The sequence below is a fragment of the Littorina saxatilis genome, linkage group LG1, assembly GCF_037325665.1.
Source record: "Littorina saxatilis isolate snail1 linkage group LG1, US_GU_Lsax_2.0, whole genome shotgun sequence".
Taxonomy (NCBI): domain Eukaryota; kingdom Metazoa; phylum Mollusca; class Gastropoda; order Littorinimorpha; family Littorinidae; genus Littorina; species Littorina saxatilis.
In genome coordinates this window covers 2,199,837-2,226,302 of record NC_090245.1, presented here as the reverse complement: position 1 = coordinate 2,226,302, position 26,466 = coordinate 2,199,837, and the positions used below count along the sequence as shown (strand labels likewise).

General features: G+C 43.7%; 2 protein-coding genes across 2 annotated transcripts in view; both read left to right on the top strand.

Moving 5' to 3' along the window:
* The first annotated feature begins 134 nt into the window (after window positions 1-134).
* Window positions 135-16,618, top strand: LOC138959253 (uncharacterized). The gene is made up of 8 exons (XM_070330659.1): window positions 135-220; window positions 5,270-5,596; window positions 7,180-7,252; window positions 7,610-7,869; window positions 10,747-10,896; window positions 11,798-11,913; window positions 12,379-12,423; window positions 13,758-16,618. Exons 2-8 carry the CDS (start codon window positions 5,287-5,289, stop codon window positions 13,872-13,874), a joined length of 1,071 nt encoding a protein of 356 aa, XP_070186760.1. The 5' UTR covers window positions 135-220; window positions 5,270-5,286; the 3' UTR covers window positions 13,875-16,618.
* Window positions 16,619-22,134: 5,516 nt separating this feature from the next.
* Window positions 22,135-26,466, top strand: part of LOC138959243 (zinc finger protein 850-like) — a 14,505-nt gene continuing 10,173 nt past the window's right edge. Inside the window, exons 1-2 of the mRNA XM_070330649.1 lie at window positions 22,135-22,236; window positions 23,716-26,253. Of these exons, the coding sequence (XP_070186750.1) occupies window positions 23,752-26,253 (2,502 nt within the window). The 5' untranslated portion in view covers window positions 22,135-22,236; window positions 23,716-23,751. The remainder of the gene's footprint in view (window positions 22,237-23,715; window positions 26,254-26,466) is intronic.

Below are 26,466 nucleotides of genomic sequence, written 5' to 3'. Positions count from 1 at the left end.
TTGGTTGGTACCACCATTACCAGCACAAATGTATCAGCTTAATACTTCTTTGTTTCATTTTCAAAAAGGTTTATGTTTTATATTTTAAAAATGACAATTGCATGTATCATTTTGTACTTACCAGGCGACCGGAAGCACTACGCGCCATCTGTTCTCAAGCACAAGATTTTGAGGGAAACAGAAAGCAACGTGTGTTTGTTCTTTCAAGACATCGGGAAGTGTGAGTAATGCATTTGCATAACCAATTTGAGTATGATTGTAAAACATTAATATCCATGGCAGTGACTATGTTATACTTACGCACAAGCGCTCTAGATAAAGGCGATTCGCAGTTGAAACAACCATGCCTAGCACTTAGATTCTGAAATCGTAGCAATGATCACAGATCAGAGATATGTACACTCGCCTGAAAAATGAAACGCAAAGTCTTTAGCGCTCTGACCATCTCAGATCACTACGTGAAACACAACGTGTAAAAACAAATCAGAGTTTGTTGTTTTTTGCACCTTGTACTACTTACTTACTTGTACTTGTGCGACGATTTAGGTTAACAACCTGTACCCGTACGATCCACAAAAGTAAGCTACATACGCGGGGGGGCTAGAAGCAGCTTGGTGTGTAGACACTTGATGTGTCTTTCCATTTGAAAGTGGTGCTTTATTGTTATTCCATTTCCACGGACATTCAGTCTTAAAGATAAGATAAGATAAATTTGCAGATGTCTAAGCCTATATATCTGATCTTTTGACCGGTACTATTGATTATCCTAACTTTGAGATGGCCTAGTGTAACGATCTTTTGATCGTGCCTTATTGTCTAGACTTTTCTGGATCTGGATCTGGATGTAGTACATTGCAGTAGCCAATAATGGCTGTCGTCGCAATGGGCGAGAGAGCGCAGCGTGACGGAGTTTAAAAACTTTCTATACATGCATGCCCTTCCAGGTTGGTGGTGTCAACTGCTGGAATTTGGGCAGTGTTTAAAAGCAGGATAAAAACACCTGGCGGTGCGCCTATGGTGGTGGGGCCCTGCCAACACCTGATGTAAATGTGTTGGCAGTTGCTGAATGTACCACGGAGTCTTGTAGGCGGTTCCATTCAGCCGGCGTCCTGACAAAAAAAGAGTTTCTATACGGTTCAGATCGGCTATCCGGAATTTTGAAGGGTCTCGAGTTGTTGTAGACTCGCTTCTCAACGGGGTTTTCTGATGTGCACCCGTAAAACTTTGTTGATATAATTTTCCGCTTGGTCTTATCTGCGGGGGTGAGGAAACTTTCTGGGGGTATGGCTGGTACTTGTCCTCCCGTTATTTTATATAGCATTGTCAGGCGGAGTTGTTTGCGCCGATCTGCAAGTGTGGGTAGGTTTAGTCGCTGTAGCATTGCTGTGATGCAGCCAGGTTCTCTGGATCTGTAGTCTTTGCAGATGAATCTGGCTGCCTTGTGCTGTACCTTCTCGATTTTGTCGATGTCCTGTTTTAGATAAGGGTCCCACACAACTGCCCCATACTCGAGGGTCGATCGGACAAGAGTGACGTACGCCATGCGTCTGCACTCTTGCGGGCAGTTGTGCAGGTTTCTTCGTAGGAATCCGAGGACGGACCCTGCCTTGTTGCAGATGTTGCAGATGTGGGGTGACCATTTCAGGTCGGAGGATATTTGGATGCCGAGATAGGTACTCTGGCTGACGTGTTTAAGGATGGTATTGTCCAGTGTGTAGAAGTACTGGGATTTGGGTTTGGTGGATAAGATGTAGCATTTCTGCGCGTTGAATCTCATGCCCCATTGTTCTGCCCAGCACTCTAGGTTCTTAAGGTCTTTTTGAAGTTCGATGTGGTCCTGGAATGAGCGTATGTCACGGTAGAGTAGGCAGTCGTCTGCGAAGAGTCGTACGTTTGCCTTCACTTGATCGGGGAGGTCGTTTATGTGCACAAGGAAGAGAAGAGGTCCAAGGACCGTTCCCTGTGGGACTCCCGAAATGACTGGGACTTCGTCGCTTGCTTCTCCTTCCAGCACCACCTTCATCTTCCGCTTTGTCAGGAAATTGGAGAGCCAGGTGTGGATGGGTCCACGGACACCGTAGTGGTCCAGCTTGCCGAGCAGCTTGTGGTGGGGGACTGTGTCGAAGGCCTTACTGAATTCCAAAATGGCAATGTCAGTTTGCCTTCCCTGGTCGTTTGAGTGGAGGAGGTCTTGCATAGTGGTAAGCAGTTGGGTCTCGCAGGAGTGTCCGGTTCTAAATCCATGGTTTCTGCTGGTAAGGATGTTGTGTTTCTCAAGGTGAGTGTGTAGGTGGCGGCAGATGATGTGTTCCAGCAACTTACAGGCTACCGAGGTTAGGGACACGGGGCGGTAGTTTTCTGCTTTGTTCTTGTCGCCTTTCTTGAACACGGAAGAGATGTTCGCTGAGCGCCAGTCAGATGGGACTTGGCCTGTGCTGACTGAAAGATTGAAGATCAGGGTGAGGAATGGGGCAATGGAATCTGCACATATCTTTAGTACTGTGTTGGGTATGTTGTCGGGGCCAGGGGCTTTGGAGGGGTTCAGGTTTCTTAAGAGTTTTGCCACTCCGTTTTCACTAATCAAGAGTTCATTTAGACTGGGATAGGGCTGGCCTTTCATCTGGGGGGGTGGTGAGCCGTCGTTTCGGGTAAAGACAGACTGGAACTGGTTTAGGAGGATCTTGGCTTTGGAGATGCTGTCACTGTATAGGGTGCTTCCGTTCTGTAGTGGTGCCACTCCTACGTTGTCCTGGCGACGGGCTTTCACGTAGCGCCAAAAGGGTTTGGTGTTGTTTCCCTTCATCCCTTCAGTTATTACACTGTTCAAGTACTCCCATTCGGCGCGGCGTATTTCACGTCTACATTCTTTCTTGAAGAAGTTGTAGTTGTCCCAGTGTCTGGTCCGTTTGGCTTGTTTGTACAGTCTCCGTTTCTTCTTTAGGAGTTTCTTTATCTTCCTGTTGATCCAGGGTAGGCTGTTGTTTTTCCTTCGTAGGGTGGAGGGGACGTGCTTCTGCACAGCTGACGTGACTGAGTTCTTAAAAGTCATCCAGAGTGTTTCGATGTCAGCGTTTTCAGAGGCCAGTTGTTTCAGCTCCTCTGCGGTGCGGTCAAGCACACTGTTCATTTCGGCCCAGTCAGCTTTGGAGTACAGATAGGATCTTCTTGGTTTCTGTCTCACTCGTTGGGGATGGGTGTCAAGGTCGGTGATGATACATTCATGGTCAGATATGCCTGGGATGGACTGGGAGTTTCGGGTGAGGGTTGGGTTTGAGGTGAAGACTAGGTCAAGCAGACTGTCTTCTCTGGTGTTGTCATGATTTTCTTCCGGTAGCGTATATATTATGGCTGGGAGTGGTTTTCGTGGCAAACACTGGGTGGCTAACCTTAGTACAGTACATGTAGTCCTTGAACACACTGTCAATTCTGTTCTTGAAACTGTTTAATGACGGCGCCTCCACAGTTGACTTGTCCAGTGCATTCCAAGTGTCTACAACTCTGTTTGTGAAGAAGTGCTGTCTCAAGCTGGTTTTACATGCGTTTTTCTTTAACTTGTAGTTGTAACAGTGTCCTCTAGTACCAGACTGCTGATTGAGTTCGAGAGGATTCTTGCAGTTATACACACCGTGCATGAACTTGTACACTTCTATCATATCACCTCTCACTCTTCTGTAACACATACTAGGTATCTTCATGACTTTGAGACGCTCCTCATACTCTAGGTCCTTCAAACCCGGTACACCTGGATCCATTTCAATTTTTTTTCAATTAGTTCCAGTACATAACTGTGTCAGTGGGCGATGAAGATTGGAACTAGAGCTGGTTAGATGTAAGACTAAGATCCCTTGGGCAAAGCCTTGCACATAACTGAACACATCAGGCCCCCCCCCAAAAAAATAGGTGTGGTTATGGTAACCCGACCTACCCTATTTTTAGGGGCCGATCCTATAACTTTTTATTACATTTGTCAACCAAAAAAAAAAACCAGTGCAAAAAACGCAATGAAAGCGAAAGCGCCCGAGTCGCACACTTATTTCCCTGTCAAGTAGGTTTAATTTGTACACATTAGAAAAAAAGTTTTAAAAAAAAGTGATTGCCTACCTACCTACCCTATTTTTTTGGGCTATGTTACCGTAACCACACCTATTTTGGGGGGGGGGGGGGGGGGGGGGGGGCTCACATAATTATTCTGATTTAGCGCCGGGTTACTCTGAGTGTGACTGAGGTTCACCGTCACAGTCTCACACTAAATTAATCTAAGTTAGGTTCACTTATCTTAAGGCCCCCAAAAAATGCTTTGGTTACGGTTTCCCGACCGACCCTAACTTTTTGGGCCGACCCTAAACTTTGTTTTTTGTCCTAAAGCTAAAAATAAAATGAACCAAACACATACAAACACACACACACACAAAAACCCACCGAAAACGACAACACCACGGCACAGAGAAAACATTGATCGCCGGCGAGCAGACAACAACAAGCCCGACAAGGGACACCACTCCGCTTTTTACAACTCCCATATCCAAGGGAAGTCAGTCTCGTGCGTTCGTTCGTTGCGCGAACGTAAAAAGATGTCGTCTGCATTTGCAATCGTATTCGGAAAGTGCGTTCATATCGAACAAACACGACTGATAAGTCGGTACTCGAAGAGTGCAACCTTGGTGGACATTTTTCATGATTTTCATCCAACTTTGGACGGCAAACTGTTCGGGATAAAATGTGTTGGGTCGACGAAAATAAGTGCCGAGCCCGAAGACTCTTTCGAACTGGACTTGGCATGACTCTCGAAAACTTGGATAGTTTCCACATCAAATCACTTCACTTCAAGTGTGTTCGTTTGACTCCTGATGGCAGTGAAGCGGACGAATACACCAATATGAAAATACCTCGAATATCCTGCATACACGATTATTTTTATCATTTCAAGAGGGACCAACCACAAACAAAACAAAAAAAAGTTTAATCGACCTACCTACCCTATTTTTTTTGGCCATGAAACCGTAACCAAAGCATTTTTTTTTTTGGCCTAAGTATGTGGCTCATAAAAAGCTAATTCTCGAGTATTCCTTGACCGATTCAGCTTACAGTATTTGGGTTATTTTTGGTGATGAGTAACAACAAACGACAACTAAAAAACAAAGAAAGATGAGTAAATTTAGTTAATCCTCGCACTTGTCTATTACCATTAGTATTATACTATGTTTGGTCAGGATTGAATTTGAAAGCAGGTCATACTCATAGTATGCTTTTATCTGTGTTTTGTGTGCAGATTTGTTTGAGGACAGTATGATGCGGAGAGGGCCCAGTCACGCTCCCCCTAGCCATGCCCATGGGCCACCCCTCGCTGGACTAGGCCAAATCAGCAATGTCACCAACTCGGCCGACTTTGCCTCCAAAGACTCGCGTGTCTTTGTGGGTAACCTCAATACCTATGCCCTCAGCAAAGAAGACGTGGACAACATTTTCCGTCGCTACGGCATAGTGTCGGGCATCTCCATGCACAAAGGTTACGCCTTTGTGCAATTCAACTATCCAGGAGAGGCTCGGAGGGCGGTTGGTTTTGAAAACGGCCAGGTGTATGCAGGGCAGCAGCTAGGTAAATCATTTCCCACCACTGTTTAATTACTTGTAGCAAAGTGCACTTCGCTACCCTAAACACTCTAATCATCGCATAGCGAAACAGCCTTGTGTACAGTACATAGCAGACGATACGATGATGCGCGCGCACCTTGCCGGCGCAAATTCTAATAAAATACCTTTCTTTATATATCTACCTAACTTCTATCTTTCAAAGTCCCTTTTATCTTTGATACGGTCCTAATTATATTTAGGTTTGCATAGAAGTCACTGATTAGGCTGGATGGCTGCATATTATTGTGTTATTTACGATAATGCTTCGAACTGACCAAAGCGTCACTCTGATCTTGACCGGTTTTCATGTATCGTCGAGAGAAACTGATTCTCACAAACTTTGTCTTTTCAATCATTGTTTTGTCATTTTTGTATCACTATTACATATCCCGTACCTATGTTGCATATGATTTTAGTTTGTTTATAAGGATTTGGTTGTAATGAGTGATGCTTGGTTCCTCTGCAAAGATTGCTAATTTATGCAGACAGGTACTCGCGCAGGAATTTAGCCGATTCCATTTACTTTCGGACTTTACCGCTTCGTACTAAGTCATTGTATAATTTTCCCCCAAGTAACGCATATCATGATGTTTGTCTAGGGTTCTTCTTTTTATCTGTATGATTTATGAGTTTGTCCATTATTCCAGTTTAGAGAGTTTTGTAATTTTCCGCACTGAAGTTGGTTCAGTGCCTTTACTAGGACCATTGTTTTTGCATCCTACTAAATAAATATAAGTTTTTATGAAATGTGATCTATTGCAATGGAAAGCTAAAGGTCGTAGCTTTAATTTGATGTATTGTTTGTTATGATTGGTTATGTATTTGTTTAAATAACGTAGGGTAAAGCAAGTGTAAGAAACACAGATTCCGTGTTTCTGGCCGTATTCAGGCGATTTTTATTCTCGGCGGACGGTGCTTTCTGTGCAGTCCGCGCCGGGGCTATAAGTATAAGCCGGACCCCGGCATAAGCATGCATTCGCTCCTAGCAGCTGAACACGACACTACACTTGCTTTGCTGTCTACGGGTTTCGCCTTCGGCCTCTACGTTTCCTTGCATTGTTTTCTTGAATAAAAAGTTGAAACAAGACGCTTGGACTTGGGCTTCGTGTGTCTACTACTACCCTTCCACTCCTCCACTACATACTTATATGGTTTACTACAGCGGGGTGTATTTTTGTTAGAGAAACTTGATTTTTCCATTTAAATAGAATAAATTTAAATAGCTTTGGCTTGTTTCAAATACTTGACATAATGGAGATAGTGTTTTTGAGAGAACTAGGATTTGTTCGGGCACCAAAAGAATAATGCTGGTTTTAAAAATGGCTGGCATTATCATAATGCTTGTAGGTCATACTCTGTGTCCATTGAACTTTGAAGCCATTCGATTCAACAAATTCAAAACTTGTGAATGGGCGGTGGAGAAGAATTTTGAACTCGTCCGACGAGATTTGAACCGGTCATCGGCGGGCGGGCGGGTGTCAAGATACAGCCCTGTGTGATTTGTTTATAAGGGGTGTAACAACTTACGTTTTTATCTTTATTTTTCAGATTTAAACATTGTGTCAGAACCAAAGAACAGACCGCCACAGAAGAGGATTGCAGGCCCGCCCATGAATGACAGGTACACATACAATCATACACAGATTTGCACAGTAGTATCTGCAATTTAAGGACATGGTGTCCCTGGTGACTAGCCCGAAGTGTCCCAACAGTGTAGGTGTCCTTCCATGACAGGCATATTTAATATTCAGTATGCTGAGTAGAACACAGCAGAATATTAACCTCCTCTCAATGAAAAGTTACTGGCTTTGTCATGCAGTACCAGTATGTCAGTAATTACATTTGATGCAATATCAATGTGTCAGTAACTACATTTGCTAAACTTTGCAAGCAAGTAGAGTGCAACAGTCATCTTTAATGTACATTATAACAGACACATCATCTGTGAGTAACTAAGGTTGCTGATGTTCCATTGCAGGCGTCCCCCTATGCAGTCCAGTCCAGGAATGCCGCCTTTGGCCAAACGACCGCGTCAGGACAGCAACCCCTCCCTGCAGCGCAGCAACCTAGTCACCCTTGCCAACAGCGGTCCCAAGAACCCCGTCATCAACAGGCCGCGTCCACAGGCCAGACCCATGCTCAACTCGTCAGCAAACAGAGCGGCGGCAGCTGTGGTCAAACGTGCTGCAGCCACAGTGACTCGGTCCACAACCAATGCCGCCAGGCCTTCCACCAGTGGTCAGTTGTTTCGCGTTGTGCACGCTGTCTCCATTGGCTGTTTTGCCCATGCAGTGATGTACATTTTTCTAGCAGCCTTTAGGACAATTGTCCTGAAGACTGAAAATCAATAGGACACAGTGTCCTGAGATTGCAATTTCAATAGGACAAAAACACGACTCGTAAAACCGCATTTAAAAAGATTTTTCAGTTTAAATTCTTCCACCTTCCGCGACTGTCATGACTAGATACTCAAAGGATTGAATCACATTTCAAAGTTATTTGAACAGTTGTCGGTCGCTGTTGCTAATCCCTTTTCTTGCTTTGAAAAAACAACTTTCTCGCATATCTCTTGATTCTCCTTGTGTCCTGGTGCAGCAACAGCGTGTTTGTGACACTTCGTGAAAACATGGTCTTTAAGTTTAACTGTAGATTTTCTGAAGTTGTCGCATCCCACAACAAACGCATTCTCACGATGCAGCCCTACCGACGAGCAAACTGTGCAAAACATCAACTTTTTCCCCGAATCATATGTCAGCCAAGGATATACCTTTTTCCATTCCTCAGAGAAGGAACGTGATTTCTTGTCTTTCAACTCTTTGACTTGGGTTGTCTCTCTCGTGCTCGTCGACGTACTTGCAGTTGCACTTTCACCATCACTCTCCACTTCGACGAGTTCGTTCTCGGTTGACGTTGTTGTTGGTTCAGCTGAAGCCACAGTGGCTGGCGAACGCAGCATGGACATCAATGTCTGCTGATTTTTATCTGCTTGGAGCTTTTTTTTCGGACCCATGTCGTTTCTCTTTCGTTTTATTTTCGTTCGAACGCACAACGGTTTTTCCGGATATTATGACGAAAAGTAATGCCTTGCGCATGTGCGAACATGCACGGGTGGTTCCCATTGGTTTAAACGATTTATTGCTGAGCCAATGAATGCACTCGAGGCACCATATGGGTTCGGTTTTCTTTTTTTCTTCTTGATCCAACTTGAGGATAAATTAATTCAAAGAATCAGATCCCACATGGTGCCTCGTTCACTCAACAAAGTGGTCACACGCAGTGCATACTTTCGCTTGGCAAAACCGAAACCAGCTTTCTTCACGCAGTGTTTACTTTCGCTTGGCAAAACCGAAACAAGCTTTCCTCTTGAAAATTGAACAGTCCGCATGTCCGCTTCATTGTCAAAAACGATCGGACCCTTGACCACTTCTTCTGTAGGTTAATCGGACCTGTGTCCTGCTGGGGTTAAAGCTATAGGTCCTGGGGAAATTGGATTGGTCAGAGACCGGAGACCGACTAAAATGTACATCACTGCACATGTGATGTGAACGTAACTTGGTCAGTAGAACATTACCGGCACGGTTGGCTTAGTGGTAAGGCGTCCGCCCCGTGATCGGGAGGTCGTGGGTTTGAACCCCGGCCGGGTCATACCTAAGACTTTAAAATTGGCAATCTAGTGGCTGCTCCGCCTGGCGTCTGGCATTATGGGGTTAGTGCTAGGACTGGTTGGTCCGGTGTCAGAATAATGTGACTGGGTGAGACATGAAGCCTGTGCTGCGACTTCTGTCTTGTGTGTGGCGCACATTATATGTCAAAGCAGCACCGCCCTGATATGGCCCTTCGTGGCCGGCTGGGCGTTAAGCAAACAAACAAACAAACAGTGGAACATTGACCGTGCAACCAAGTCTGTTGCTAGTACCTGTTCTGCTGGATAAATCTCAAAGTCAAAAACAGAGCTTCCTGTGTTCACTGCTTGTCGTTTTACTCCTAATCTGTATCGATCAGTGTGCACCTTAATTGTAAACGTGCTGAGTGGGCAAAAAATATGAAGTTTGATTGGTTGCATGCAGGGGAAGCAAACAAATGAATCCTACTATTGCCCTAAAGGAAGTTCTCAGTGAAGAAAATTACGAAGGAGAGAATTACAGTGAACAGCCAAACGATCTTCCCTATCTGTGATTTATGACAAGTTTGTCCCTGGTTGCTAAATGATGCCACAAGCCATCACTTGTCTGTCATTGCTACTTGCAAATGTTTTTGCATTGTCCATCACATTTCTAGCAGGCTTCTTTTATTCTGGTTTGAACAAAACTTTATTCAATTTAGATATTGTGAAATATATATACAATATATGTCTTTACGGATTCATACTCGAACATATAGCTTATATTGAAGAATCCACGGTCAAATAGAATAGAAGTAAAGACGATGCCAAACAAAACACTCATTTGTTAATGCCGTTGTTTACCACATCCACAATCCTTAATTGATTTTTGGATTTGTGAGTGAGGGTGTTTAAGGGTTAGTGGGTGTGCGAAGTGGCGCAGTGGTAAGACGTCAGCCTCCTAATCGGGAGGTCGTGAGTTCGAATCCCGGTCGCTGCCGCCTGGTGGGTTAAGACTGGAGATTTTTCCGATCTCCCGGGTCAACTTATGTGCAGACCTGCTAGTGACTTAACCCCCTTCATGTGTACACGCAAGCACAAGACCAAGTGCGCACGGAAAAGATCCTGTAATCCATGTCGGAGTTCGGTGGGTTATGGAAACACGAAAATACCCAGCATGCCTACCCAACGAAAGCGGAGTGAAGCTGACTATGCTCTCAGAATATAGTGTGGGGAACCCAAATGGGCAAACGAGCTCACACGTCACCAGAATTTCGGGAACGCTGAAGAAGAAGGAGAAGTGCTTTACTTGTAGCGAGAAAGGGCGCTGTCGGGCAGGGTGGGGAGAAATAGCAGGGTACTGAGTAGATAAATGATATTTGATCGTATTTTTGAATAAATTTGCGACTGTTATAATCTATTGCCTAGGTATACACCTAGCATGATTGGTGGTATTCTTGCGTGAACTTGCTGAATGAGATGTAGTTTGTGATTGAGTGTTGTTGTGTGTGCAGCGACAGCACTAGCGCCCTCCACTGACGTGCTGATCTGCGGGGTGTGCAAGCTTCAGTTCACCAGCCTGCATAGCCTGGCCCAGCACAAGAAGATCCCCTGTCGTCTGCGCATGTCATGCCAGTGTCAGACAAACCCCCCAAAACAGCAAGGTACATCACGCAGACAACCAAACACACATACAAAGAGACTAACCAATGAAAGAGTGAAACCTTGAAAATGTTTGGTTTTTGAGTCACTTGAGAAAAAGTGACTCTATGTAATCGGTCAGTGTTAGTCTGTCCGGCCGGCCGTCCGGCCGGCCGGCCGTCCGTAGACACCACCTTAACGTTGGACTTTTCTCGGAAACTATCAAAGCGATCGGGCTCATATTTTGTTTAGTCGTGACCTCCAATGACCTCTACACTTTAACGATGGTTTCGTTGACCTTTGACCTTTTTCAAGGTCACAGGTCAGCGTCAAAGGAAAAATTAGACATTTTATATCTTTGACAAAGTTCATCGGATGTGATTGAAACTTTGTAGGATTATTCTTTACATCAAAGTATTTACATCTGTAGCCTTTTACGAACGTTATCAGAAAAACAAGGGAGATAACTAGCCTTTTCTGTTCGGCAACACACAACTTAACGTTGGGCTTTTCTCGGAAACTATAAATGTGACCGGGCTCAAATTTTATGTGAACGTGACTCATTGTGTTGTGAATAGCAATTTCTTCCTGTCCATCTGATGCCTCATATAATATTCAGAACTGCGAAAGTGACTCGATCGAGCGTTTGCTCTTCTTGTTTTATACCTGTTTTGAAGGTTTGATATGAGAATTTATTTGATTATGATAAATTTTGCTGTAACAGAAAACTGATTTTGTTATCGTTTTATCTTCTGACAGTAAATGGAGCATTTTACGACAATATTTTGTTTCTGACTTGGCACTTTTGTCAAGCAATGTGCTGTAATTTAAAGTGTTAGGACCTGAAACGATTGATGCTGTGATGCGGTTTGTTGTTGTAAGAGACATTGATCATGTGATGTGTGATGAGGTTTCTTGCTGCAGAAGACAAAGATCCGGTGGAGCTGGAGTGTGCATCGTGCGACGCCCGCTTCAGCAGTGCATGGTCGTTGTGCCAGCACTGCCAAGACGAACACGATATCAGCATCTTTAAAACAAAGGTGGGTGCAGATCCTTTGACTCCACTTTCCTCTTGACCTCCGCAAATCTGAGAAAATCAGGTCTTAAAATGCAGAGTCTTAAAATGGAGGTAAATTTACCGAAGTTAAAAAGAAAAATGTGAACAAATCAAGGTCTTGAAAGGAGGAAGTCTTAAATCGGGGGGGTTTCATTGTAATGGACTTGTATTGCGTGCGTTCAGCTGTTGCTGTTTTTCACAGTTCTAGGTTCATGTTAAATTGGATAATAACATTCCTGTGACTTGGGATGTGTTTTGTTTTAATTGTGCAGAAGGAGTTTTCTGAAGTGACTGTGAAGAAAAACAGAGTACATGTTTTGTGTTGTTCTGTCACTTGTGTGGCAGTTTCTGTATGGTTTTCCAACTTCTAATAGGTTCTACAATGGTTCCACAAAAACGTTAGACGGGGAAGCTATCTTTTGACGGTGGTATTTTGTTTGGTTTTCAGGACAGTGCCTCAAAAACCACCAACAAAGCCACTCCAGCAGCCAAGGTAAACGTCGTTACTTTTAGCAGTTGTGGTGATTTTGTTAGTACAAATAAGGGATATAGTGGCATCTGGAACTGTCCGTTGTTCTTCTTTCTGTGACAGGGGAGGCTACCGCTCCTTTCACAGCAGACTCTGCATCCGAGTTGTTGGCCTTTAAGTCAACACCGGTGGATTGTGGAATTCTGTTTGTGATGGGGTCTGGTGGTTTCCGATTGTCTGTATGTTCATGGATTCCTTGGCGAATGCATAACAGTTTTTATAGGGCTTAGAAATAAGCTCTAAAATTCTCAATCCTGTTTGATTGGACTTCGCCTCCAAAGGTGATTGTGGTGTTTCGGCACTCGGTTACATCTGGCGCTTGCGAGCAGGGATGGGACTCGGCATGATATGTTCAGGTAATGGCATAAAATGACCACTGAACATTTTCGTGCTGTTCCCGAGTTGTTGGCCTTAAGTCAACACCGGTGGATTGTGGAATTCTGTTTGTGATGGGGTCTGGTGGTTTCCGATTGTCTGTATGTTCATGGAAACCTTCGGGTTTGCATAACAGTTTTTATAGGGCTAAGAAATTAGCCCTAACATTTTCAATCCTGTTTGATTGCACTTCGCCTCCCTCTCGTAGTGTTACGGCACTCTGTTACATTTCTTTAAAGCAGGGGTCAATGGTGTAATACCAATGAGACTCTACACCTAGTCTGCAGTACGACAGAGAGTGTGTGCATGCATTTTTGCACAGTGTACATAATAAATGTTCAACGCTTGGTCTAAGTGTATAATCTAGTGAAAAATGTGATTGCCAAGTAGCCTTAGCTAGTTTCTAGTTCTTTTTCTTAATATCGACAACTCTTGCCATCTTCACATTGAGAAGTCAATGCATTACTGAGCTGACCTCTTTATCTTTTCCCTTTGATTCTCTCATAAGGCATGGACACCAAAAAAATTGTGATACCCTGACCGACCCTATTTGTTGCTTCCTGTCCTGCAACTTATTTGACCCTTCAAAACAAGCCTTGATTTTGTGGACTTTACAAGGGAAGTAACTCTTCTCTTCTCACACAATTGCTGGTCAATAAAAAGCCACATGCACCGGTTTGAATAAATAACAAACTTCACACACAAAAAGTAACAGATCTATCAGCCCTTTGAGATTTTACCTTTGTCATCGGAAAAAAAACCCCGATCATTTTTTGTTTGACCGTAGTTTTTGTCCTCCACTACAAGGAGCACTAGATTGTCATACTCATGATGTCCCCTTTTGTGTATTTGTCTAATTAAAAGTTCCATGAACTTACCTTTCCGGTTTTTTTGGTCCTATTCTTTACTCTCTGTGTCCGCAGCCTGCTGCCACCAAGGTGGACAATAAAACGGAGGACAAGAATGGGAAGGAGGGGGGTGAGGAGACCGATGCAAAGGAGGGGGAAGCCAAGAAGATCACGACACCGGCAAAAAAGTAACAAGAGTACGGGGAGTTTTTGTGTATCATGAACTGAGTAAAGTAATGTATAAATGTGTGGACTGACTCCATCTTTTGACGAGTGTCATTCATGTTTAGGGTAATTGAGAGTGTGCCAATTGAAAGAGAGTTGTATTGATTTTTTGTTTGTACTTGTTTTCTTTCCTGAGATGTCCAAGGAAAAGGCAGCGCTGGATTCTTGTTTTATGATGCCGGATCCATTTTTAACCTGCCATTTGTTGCACATGATTTCGCCCGAAAAATGGTTGTCCATCTCCTTAGGGCAGCAGACTGAGAAGAGTAAGACATCTTACCCCAGATATGTCCATAGTTTGTGGCTCTTGTGGCATTGCATTATGCAGACTGAGAAGAGTAAGACATCTTACCCCAGATAGGTCCATAGTTTGTGGCTCTTGTGGCATTACATTATGCAGGCTCCATAGTTTGTGGCATTGCATTATGCAGGCTCCATAGTCTGTGGCTCTTGTGGCATTGCATTATGCAGGCTTGGGAGTTCTCCTCGGAGCCCTGAATTTCAGAGGAATCCTGATTGGTTTCCCAGTAATAACAAGTTTTGAGGAAAAAAAGTTTTGTTATCTGGCCCGATCCATATTTTTCAAGGATGAAAAGATCACTTGATATAGTCTTGGTTCACAATTTCTGATCAATGTGCTATGGTAGGCTGTCCAGAAATACAGTCGAACCTGGCTAAAGAGACCACCTAAGGGACTGAGTAAAAGTGGTCTCTTTAGACAGGTGGTCTTTATGGACAGGTGATTTATATAGTCGTAAAAACGGTCCTTTGGGGTGGTCTTAATGGGCAGGTGGTCTCCAGGGCAGGTTCCACTGAAATTTCCTGCCAAAAATGCCCCGCAGACCCTGGCCAACTTCAGAGGTTTTTTCAAAACAATGATTCCTCAGCCTGATTAAGTGTGTGTATTCAGACAACCCTAGTGAAGTGTGTACATTAAAGAAAAAATAAAAGATGTTGAGTTCTATCGTTTGAATTAAAGTCATGTTAGGAGAGGAGACTTTAAATTGAGAGAAACAATCATTCCTGTGGGCAAGCATATTTACTTGTGTCATAACAAGGCATAATGTTCATCAATATTTTCTGTAATCAAATCATTTGTATGTTACTCTGCTCTGTGACACAATTCGACTGCTGTGTTTGTTGAGGCAAATTTGGTTTTCAGAGCGTCTCTACATTTTATCTTCAAGTAGCAAAGCAGATCAGATTTTTACAGACTTTGTCAACATCTTTATCACCGGTTTTAAGCGACATTAAAACCATGTTGCTCACACTATATCTGGGTTGAACCTTACTACTGTAGTAATATTGATTTGCTACTCTCCTAACCAGTGCGTGATGTATCTATCAAGAGTCGAGCAGTGAACCTACCTGCGGACATATCAACGTGTCCTCATTATGCAGACACAAGTGTGACTGAGTCTGCTACTTCCATTTGGCATATGTTCATACATAGCCCCTTTTTTCTTATCTTCAGCTGAAGAAACATACAAGGCTACCTGGATGAGTGGATAGAGAGCAATAGATAGGGTTAGTGAGAAAAGTTATGCTTTATTGTGACTTTTTGGGGTGTGGGGTGGAGTTCCTTGGAGGGTAAAACATCCCTCATACCTGAACGCACGTACGCACAAGAAGAGTATCGGAGAAGACTGAAGCAGAAACTGAAGACTGAGGTGAAATAAAGATTAATTGTGTGTTTCATTGCTTTTGTACAGTAGTATTTTGTTTTTGTGAAGCTAAGATGCCCGACTGGTACCAACACTTTTTTCTTTGTCTAAAGCTGGTAGCTGAATGATATTGACTATGTTAAATGAACCCAACAGTATGAAGAGTCTGTATTCTGAAAATGTTCCGTGTTCCATGTGGAATGAGTATGTCTAATGTGATTACATGATGATCGATAGTAAACATGATTTGCACTGGTTAGATCTGGGAGGAATAAGAAGATTCACCAACAAAGAAGAAACTTACAGTGTCTGGTATATTGCTGTGGCAATGACAGTGATTGTTCGTAATGCCTAGAATTTTGAATCCTAGCAACTAATTTTTGATCATAATGCCATGTTTGTTATGCGTATTAACACTGTACTTCACTTCGCTATTTTACAAGTTTGGTTTGGGTTTTATGGGTGTATGGATTTGGCATTGACATTCCAAGTATTACTTAGCGGTAAAGATCCATTGTTGTGTGCACACGTTTCTTTTAAATGTTTCAAGGCTAAGTTAATGATAGGCTCTCCATGGGCTGGCAATGATACCTCAGTTCGTAGTATATGTGTTAGAATGGTTATTTTTTTGTCAGTCTGGGTTTTGCAATCAGTGTGTAGTATAGAATGCAAAGTGTTGCAAACACAGCTTGCAAAGTGCAACTGCATCATTGCAAACCTTGTCTGTTGCAGGAATTCATGTATTGGTTTTGATTACATTCAGTATTGCAAATTACCTGGCTGTTGTTTTGTTGTTGTTTTTGTCAAAATTATGTTGTTTTCAGTTAATTCTGTATGGAATTCACGAGCCCAGGTTTCTTCAAATCTGTGAATGTATCTAAAGCATCAAACTATTGTCTGTCACATTTTATGTGTTGTATGATATGAAAGTGTATGAAATTCTTTGTAACCAGATTTGTATGTTTAGCATTGAAACTGTCATGTTTTTTCGCAACCTTTTTGTTTTGTTTCATTGCAAGTCAGTCAGAAATAAACTCAGTTCATGAACTTTTTTCTTGATGGCTTTTTTGTCATTGTACATTGTTCATAATTATGGTACAGGCTGGTTTTCAACTTACAAACTGATAATCAGGTAATGATTTACACTTATTTTTTTATTTTTGTTTTGCTTTGTTTTGGGTTTTTAATGAAGGAGCAAAACCTTTTTAAATTTTGCAAGCACGCAGACTTTTTACCAACCATCCCTGAGTAATGGGCTCAGCAGCATTTTTTTTAGACTTTTTTTCTTCTTATTTGTTGCTAATTGAATTTGCTCTTCGAGAAAGTTAAAGAAGCAAAAAAGAAAGTCGTGCATTTTGCGGGATCAAGATTTTGATAAAAATGTTGTGATTAATGAAAACCTGGCTCACTGTGACACATGATTTTATTCTGTCCTTATTTTGTCACTTCAAGCTTACTATAACATGCTGGCCATAGTGTTCGCTCTTGGCCTGTAGATGCAGAAGATAGGAGAAAATGAAATCTACTAGTAGCAGGGTTTTGACATCTTTTACGGCTCATTTAACATTTAAAACAAAATATTTTTGAGGTTATTCTTCACTGGACATGAAAAGAATTGTACACTTTTTAGGTGAGTAAACAGGTAACAAAAATATAAATCCCATTACGGTTATATGTTTTATTTATTTATTCAGGGATTGGCAGCATGCTTTTTTTTTTTGACTGCGTGCAATTCATTTCGAGAAAACACTGCCATAATTATTTCAAACGTGTGACTGACTTTCACTTCTATGTTTCAACTGACATAGTTTTTGCAATTTAACGTTCATTTCCTCGTACAAGTTTCAAATAATATAGTTTGAGGTTATGGAAGAGAGTCGGTGGGGTATTCATTTGTTTTTATGACCAGGTTTTGTTCTGTTCACGTTTGCTGTATTTTGTCTCTTGGAATTCATTTGCATTCCAAGCATTTTATGTTTTCTTGCTGTTCCCCTGTTTCTTCCTTGCCTTTCCTCCAATGTTGAACCTGTGCGGAAACGGAGTGGACTTATCGGTCAAACTCGGCAAAGATTGTTACATGCTGCATTTTTCAAATTATTGTTTATAATGTACGGTAATGAAGCATAATTGACACCTCAACCCTTGGTATGACCCTATTCTTCAGAAAAAGTTGTACAGTGTATCTCGCTTTTCTTGCTTTTCCCTGTGTTTGGGGCTTATGCAATCCGTTTTCACGTTGGGGATGCTTTAGCATTGTCTTTCAGGGTTGTGTTTTTACATTGCTATTTAGCGTTGTGTTCTGTGCTTTTATTAGTTTCTTCAAAGGTTTCGTTGATGACACAACCATTTGTCTTCAAAGGTTTGATTTTACTTTTTTTTTCTCAGTTTTTCATTGGTGGTAGAAAAGTTGAATTGTGTACACTTGAGCAGCTCACGGTTGCATGATAGTTGACACCTTAGATAATCACAGACATGATAGGTGACACCTTGGAGAATCACAGACAGTACTTTCATCTGCCCCACTCTCTCTCTCTCTCTCTCTCTCTCTCTCTCTCTCTCTCTCTCTCTCTCTCTCTCTCTCTCTCTCTCTCTCTCTCTCTCTCTCCCAGCTGACGGTTGCATGATAGTTGACACCTTAGAGAATCACAGACAGTAGTTTCATCTGCCCCACTCTCTCTCTCTCTCTCTCTCTCTCTCTCTCTCTCTCTCTCTCTCTCTCTCTCTCTCTCTCTCTCTCTCTCTCTCTCTCTCTCTCTCTCTCTCTCTCTCTCTCTCCCAGCTGACGGTTGCATGATAGTTGACACCTTAGAGAATCACAGACAGTACTTTCATCTGCCCCACTCTCTCTCTCTCTCTCTCTCTCTCTCTCTCTCTCTCTCTCTCTCTCTCTCTCTCTCTCTCTCTCTCTCTCTCTCTCTCTCTCTCCCAGCTGACAGTTGCATGATAGTTGACACCTTAGAGAATCACAGACAGTAGTTTCATCTGCCCCTCTCTCTCTCTCTCTCTCTCTCTCTCTCTCTCTCTCTCTCTCTCTCTCTCTCTCTCTCTCTCTCTCTCTCTCTCTCTCTCTCTCTCTCTCTCTCTCTCTCTCTCTCTCTCCAGCTGACGGTTGCATGATAGTTGACACCTTAGAGAATCACAGACAGTAGTTTCATCTGCCCCACTCTCTCTCTCTCTCTCTCTCTCTCTCTCTCTCTCTCTCTCTCTCTCTCTCTCTCTCTCTCTCTCTCTCTCCCAGCTGACGGTTGCATGATAGTTGACACCTTAGAGAATCACAGACAGTACTTTCATCTGCCCCACTCTCTCTCTCTCTCTCTCTCTCTCTCTCTCTCTCTCTCTCTCTCTCTCTCTCTCTCTCTCTCTCTCTCTCTCTCTCCCCCAGCTGACGGTTGCATGATAGTTGACACCTTAGACAATCACAGACAGTAGTTTCATCTGCCCCACTCTCTCTCTCTCTCTCTCTCTCTCTCTCTCTCTCTCTCTCTCTCTCTCTCTCTCTCTCTCTCTCTCTCTCTCTCTCTCTCTCTCTCTCTCTCTCTCTCTCTCTCTCTCTCTCTCTCTCCCAGCTGACAGTTGCATGATAGTTGACACCTTAGAGAATCACAGACAATAGTTTCATCTGCCCCACTCTCTCTCTCTTTTCTATGGGTGATGAAAGATAACCAGGTGCAGCAAAACTTGATAAGCCGGTGTGCACACACGTAATGGTAGTTTCAAAACCTCAACCAATCCTGTACCACAAATTACGAGCAGTGTTGCATTTCTCATTACATTCTTGACGTCTTGGGACCAAATGCTTGCATAGCACATACTTGTCAACGTTTCAGGGGGAAAAATGTTGTTTGGGGTATTCAAAGAACTGCATTTTGACACTGAAATGACAAGTGCAGCATCCCAAACCATGTTGTGCATATAGGGTACACTAGGAAGCTTAGTTGTGCATATAGGGTTCACTAAGAAGCTTAGTTGTGCATATAGGGTTCACTAAGAAGCTTAGTTGTGCATATAGGGTTCACTAAGAAGCTTAGTTGTGCATATAGGGTGCTCTAAGAAGCTTAGTTGTGCATATAGGGTTCACTAAGATGCTTAGTTGTGCATATAGGGTTTACTAAGAAGCTTAGTTGTGCATATAGGGTACACTAAGAAGCTTAGTTTCTTTTGTTTTTTTGATGTTGTCCTTGTTCACAGAACTGTTCAGTTTCCTTAGAGTCAGCGTCCCATCATCTACTTATCTATGGAAGCTGTCTGTCTGTCTGTGTTTTTGAGATCTACTGAGTACAGGTTCGTGCTTTTTGAAAACCTACCACATGATGTGTTCAACATAATTAGTCTGTTTTGCCATGTTCACTGTCAGGGTACTTCTGATAACCTCTACCTTCAACAAACCAATCTATATATAGACATCTGTCTAATCAGGTAGGTGTACATGATCAGGTTTTGAAAGGGTGCCTATAGGTTTGTGTGTGGGTTTTTACATATTTTCCTACACACCCTTTTGGTCCAGCATTGCCAAATAGGTTGACGGGACGTTCAAAGCCAACAACCAACTTACATCCACCCCCCACCCCGTAAGCATTGAAAGTTGCAATGTCTTCTGGTGCAGACACCCTCGCACTTGACACATGGTTATGCCGAGAATATATATATATATATATATTTATATAAATGAAAAGTAGCATAATGTTAGTCTCTTGTCAGAAGATCAACAAAGAAGCATTCCCCTTAGTTTTGACAAGACCTTAGGCTGTGTCTGGATTTGAATTGCCAACATTTCAGTACTAAAGGCTGCAAAAATCTTTGTTTCATCTTTTTGTGTAAATGTTATGCGTTATTGTGCGTCAGGATTTTTCTCTTCTTTGTTCACAGTGGTTATTTAATTGGTCTGTTTTCTGTGTGATCTTATTCTTTTGAATTGAGCATTGGCTAAAATTATCCAGGTGAGAAACACAGCTGTTTCTGGTGTAATTCACATATCTTACCACTACCCGGGGTGCTGAAATGTACAGTATTTTGTCTGAATCAAATTTTTAGTATTGCCACGTGTTATCTTGCCAGTGTAAACCAAAGGCTTTTGTTGTTTGGCAAACAGTTTTAACTGGAATAACTTTAAAGATTGTTGTTCTATTTTTATACTGTATTGAAGTTTTAAGATTGGCTGCAGGGTAAAGAACTGTTCGGGTTCGTGTCCAATGCGGTTAGAATACATGAAGTCAAGACTTGATTAAAATGTTGAAAGCAAGCGTAGTTTCCCCCTTTGTGTCTTCCATGTTCCTTCTCTTACCACTTTGCCATCCAGTCAAAATGGTACAAAGTATTGAACACAAAACTTAGCACTTTGCCATCCAGTCAAAATGGTACAAAGTATTGAACACAAAACTTAGCACTTTGCCATCCAGTCAAAATGGTACAAAGTATTGAACACAAAACTTACCACTTTGCCATCCAGTCAAAATGGTACGAAGTATTGAACACAAAACTTCCCACTTTGCCATCCAGTCAAAATGGTACAAAGTATTGAACACAAAATTAGCACTGCGCCATCTGCTACAAATGGTTCACGTTAGGACAAAGAAATGTATCATTGATGGGTGGCAAATGAAGTCCGGGTGTCGCAGAGACATGCACACACACACAAAGACGGATGGACCATATTTGCTGCCAGAGAGCTGCATGTAGCCGACTTGTCCTACAATACATGGTAGCCCCACTGGGACCAACACGAAGGAATGATCTTGCTGTCATCTCAAACCATGTGAGGTCACTGGGCGGAAGGTAGGTACACTACTATGTAACACACACACACACACACCCCCCCCCCCCCCCCACCTTTTTCAGATCTCTAACAACAAATCGATCTGAGAAAATGAGGTCTAAAACAGTCAAATGACAGAGGTTAGGAACAACAAGTCGGGAGAGAGAAAACAGTCTTAGAAGGGGGGGGGGGGGGGGGGGGGGAGTCTTCTATCAGGGTCTTTAAAGGAGGTTCCACTGTATCTGCAGTGCAGCAACCCAATGTTTCCTCAGCCTTCAGGATTTAAAGAAGTGCAGAGGGGTTCTGCTGAAAGACTGCGAGATCTTGATTGTTGCTCTGTCTTTCCCTTATAAAAAAAAAGACCCCCAAAAACGTGAGGAAATCGGGTTTTAAAAAGGAAGGAGTCTTGCAATGGAGGTAAATTTATGTATGCTATAAACAGATCTGAAAACAAGGTAAAGTCTTTTCTTTCTTTTTTTAATTGTGTGTTTGTGGTGGGGGGAGAGATGTCGCTGTAAATGTGCTTGTGACTGAGGTAGGTATTAAATGTTGCTGGCATGGTCAGGAGGGCAGCACCAGAACAAACTGGCAAGACAGTAGTAGTTAACACTTCTTTTTTTTTTTTTAAAGAAATTCACATGTAATCCGTCACCTTCCTCGGCATGCAAACCCTCGCCGCATCTTGAACACTTGGCCGTGTGTTCAAGATGCCCCTCCACTCCCCCGTTTTTTGTGCTCGACACTTGAAGGGAGACAATTACGGGACTCGAAATCACTTCCTTACTGATATGGGTTTTGTCCCTTGGATCATTCACTGCCACAGAAACGTCGCCATTTTTGCGCCCTCGAGCAACCCACCCGGTTGGCAGGTTTCCTGAACACAGCTGTGTCCGTTCGTGTCCTTCTGTTTTCCGTAAGTTCTCAGAAAAACGGCATTTTCTTTGCCATTGTTGTTTTGTGAATTTATTCAGATCATCGAATATGTTCTTTTTGTGCAGGAATACGTTAGAGAAGCAGTCTTTCTCGGGCATTTGTGACATTTCTGGACATCCATTCAATCATTGTCGCGACCCTTACACATTTCCTAACTTTTAGGTTGCTGCAACGGTTTTGTGTTTTCAAGGAGCACATCGATGCTCCTCTTTTGTTCTTATGTTAACGTAAGCGTTCACACAGATGGTTTTCTGTGCGTCTTTTGACGATCTGAAGCGAAATAGTCCAACTGGTGTTTTGGTCAAAATTACAGCACTGTCATGGCGGGCATAACGGGCAGCTGAACGCAACTGGCAGTGCGATTTTTTCAGAGTATGCGACTTGTGTTTCAAATGAAATTACTGTAAATAAAATTGCATCTAAGACCAAACATGGTTACAGTTACATCTAGAAAAAGAGAACAGTCAGTTTTAATACAAGAATCAGGTGGAATTTTATTATTTAACCCTTACACTGGTGCAATTCTGTTACACATGTTACATAGCCACTGGTGAATTAACAGAGAGAAAAAACAAACCACAAACAGTCATACAGGTTTTCGCATCCATGGGAGGTAATCGGAACCGACCAAACAGACTGAGCCAGTAGCGCGACATATGTCGTGACTACCAGGTGACAGTATACGTAAAGTAGCGCAACATATGTCGCGACAACCAGCCGTAGGGTTAATTCACTTTCTTATTTAATCTTATTTAGTTAAATAATATTGTTGAATGTGTATTTTTAAATGAATGATTCTAGCTGTTCTTTTCTATCAAAAAAACTTACAGAGTTGTACCTGTCACAAAGTACTAGCAGCAGCTCATGCACAGCTGGAGTGATATATAAAATTGAATAGGGGGAAATTAAATTGTACCAACAAAAATTGAATTTTTGAACGTTGGCAGTCTCTTTGTTTTGGGATGTGCTTTAATTGGTACTAGCGGAGTAATATATCCTGCCTGAATAATTAGTGAATGAACATCTGGACAAAGTGTATTAAAATAGGTTCTGAAGAAAAGTGATTGCACGTTTCTTCCTTGATCTTCATATTTTAGTTTGTTTTTAATTGTCATTCTGATTTAGTGAGTCATACCCAAATGTATTCAGATCAAAAGCCAACAGAATCATTCTCATAAATGCTTGCTATCTGTTTCACTTTCACTTTCAGACAAAATCAGTAAATGATACAGGTCTAGTTAACCATGCATAATTTTTAAGTGAGGAAAGTATACATTCAACAGTACCGGTACCTTGTTCCAGAAAAATGATTCAAACGTTCGTTTTATATTGACTTTGTCTGCACAGGTTTGCATGGTATCAGACTGATGTTGATAAGTGACATTTATATGGTTAACAGTATATACATTGTTCCAGCAAAAAAATCCAAATGTGTGTTTTATATTGTGACTTTGCACAGGTTTGCATGGAACGAGACTGACACCTGACATTGACAATGGAGGGCAACTCGCGTGCCCAGTACTTCCCACCTCACGACAGCCTAGCAGCGGAGGTCCTGAACAAGCTCCAGGGCAATCCTGGCTTTGCATCAGTGGCTCTGCCTGAGGGCTTCACGTTTCAGCACATCCCTGTGTCCAGCTCCACCATGGTCTCCGCCCCCGCTCCCATGCTCAATCCTTCCCTGGTGGCCTCCTCTCTCGGCCAGGTCTCCATCCCTAGCGACGGGGTCATCCTGAGTTCAGCGTCCAGCCTAGACCCTGCCCTCACCCAGCTGCTGGTGGCGGCCCAGTCAGCGAACACTGGTGTGGCGACACACAGCTCGGCGTCAACTCTCATTTCTGATGTGGTGCCGGTGCTGGCTTCCAACATGCCCTTGAACCTTCAGCCAAGAAGTATGGCACAGAATCTTCACCCTGTTCTGTCTGCGTCCCTCGCCCAGTCCAACAACGCCACTGCTGTCTTCCTGCCCCCCGACCCTGCTCCTCCTGAGCGGCTGCCTGCTCCGACCAACAGCTCAGAGGCCATGACCATCACGGTCCAGTGCACCATGTCGGACACTGTCATCGTCGTGGGCCAGCAGATGTGGCAGTGCTGCATGTGTCGGGACTCCTACGGCTTTGACGTGAGCGTGGACCAGCACCTGGCCCTCAGGCACAACCTTCTCATCACTCCCCCCACGCAGCACCAACCTGCCATGCACATGACCACAAGTGCTGCACTTGGCGTCACCAGTCTAGCAACCTCCACTTGTTCATCTGCTGATGCAAATGCTGACATTAAACGACAGATGTTGGCTTCGTCATCATCATTGCAGACAATTTCAGAGAAGTCGTTATCTTTGCTGAAGGCCCCGGATTGCGGTCGTTCTGGTTTGGAGAGGGAAGTGGCTCTGCTGATGGCCCAGACTTTCACCCATGCTGGCGATGGCCCCATGCTGAATGACGACACACACACAGCCAGTGCTGCTTCCCTCACCTCGTTCATCCCAAAGAAAGACCATGATTCAGCAGAAGGTCTTCAGAGCAACCCCAGACCATTTCCAGACATAGCAGATCAAATTAAGAAAACGGATCAACTTGCGGACTGTGCTGCATCGACTGCTGAACCCGGGACAACGAACGTCTTCGGCAACATGATCAGCAAGGTGGAGAAAGCTATCCTGTCGGCACCGAACGCAGACACCCGGAACGACCTCCTGCTGGTGGCAACGGAGCTGGCTCGCATGCGCAAGGACGTGAGCTCCAAGAGGAGCAAGATGAAGAAGAAGCACCGCTACATCACGTGCCCGGAGTGCGGCAAGGAGGTGCGCAACAGGAAGGACCTCATCAAGCAGCACAACCGCTGCCACGAGACCGCCAAGACCTTCCGCTGCCTGGTGTGCAACAAGATGTTCAAGTATGCGCACACCCTGCGACGCCACGTGGTGCAGCAGGGCCATGAAGGCGGCATGCCAGCCGAATTACCAGGAAACCTATCTGTTGACGCTGACGCCAATGAGGGTGGTAGTGGTGGTGGTGGTGGTACTGGTACTGTTAGTGGTGTGACAGCGGAAGCAGCAAAACCTGCAAAGTCAGTGAAGGCAGAAGCAGAGGAAGAAGAAGAGGATGAGGCGGAGAGGTTCATGACGATCAGCTTCTCGCCTCCATCTCCTGAACACAGAGCAAAGTCCTCAGACAGCCAGGCAGGATCACTGGACAATACTGTCACCCCATCTTCACAAAGTGCAGGTGATAGTCAGTACGCAGTCGGTGTGCCTGCGTATGAGAAAATCTTGGCTTTGCTGCTGGAAAAGGGGGAGAAGAATCGCACAGCAGCGGGCAAGAAGGTGTCCCTGCTACAGTGCTTTGTGTGCGACCGGGAAATACGCAACAGAAACTACTACATCTCGCGCCATGCACGCTGCCACCTGGAGGACCTGTGCTACACGTGTGGCGTGTGTGGACTGGAGTTTTACCGCACCGACTATTACAAAGAACACATGCTGCAGCATGGAGTCAAACCAACTTCACAGCTTTCTAAAGGCAAAAAGATTCCAGCTAGCATGAAACAAAAGGGTGCTGGTAAAGGTAGGAAGAAGGTCTGGACCCCGAAGCCTCTGACAGTCCCTTGTAAGATCTGTGGCAAAGGAATCTTCAACCGCACGTACAACATCAAGCGACACGCCCAGCAGCACTCCATCCTGGAGTGGGAGACCATTCTGGGCGCCGCCCCACACACAGACCAAGCCCAGCCCAGGCCTTCAGCGGCCCCCCAGCGGTCCATCCGCTGCGGGATGTGCGGCATGACCTTCAAGAGCTACACGCTCAAGCGCCGCCACATGCTGACGCATCGGTCAAGTTTCTCTTGCAGGGCCTGCGGTGCCAAGTTTGACGCCGTCGTGGAGATGGTGGCGCATTCCCAGACGTGCAGAAAAAACAGCAGTGACCTTGGCTCTGAAGGTCACGAAGAGGGGCAGCAAATGGAAGGTCATGGCTTGAGTCTTTTGGGGAGGAGACAGGTTTGTTGCCAATTCAATTATCTACTTGTGAAGTTTTCTCTCCCTTTTTTTTTTTTTTTTTTAGGTTGTTGATATTGGTTAACAAAGTGGGCGATCTATAGATACCCTTTGATTCATGGGCACAAGAGCAGACAACTGGTAGTGCTCACTGCTGAGACCAGACGTAAACAAAGAAATGAAACGTGTAGAGATAGTCCAAGCAGAACAAAGGCT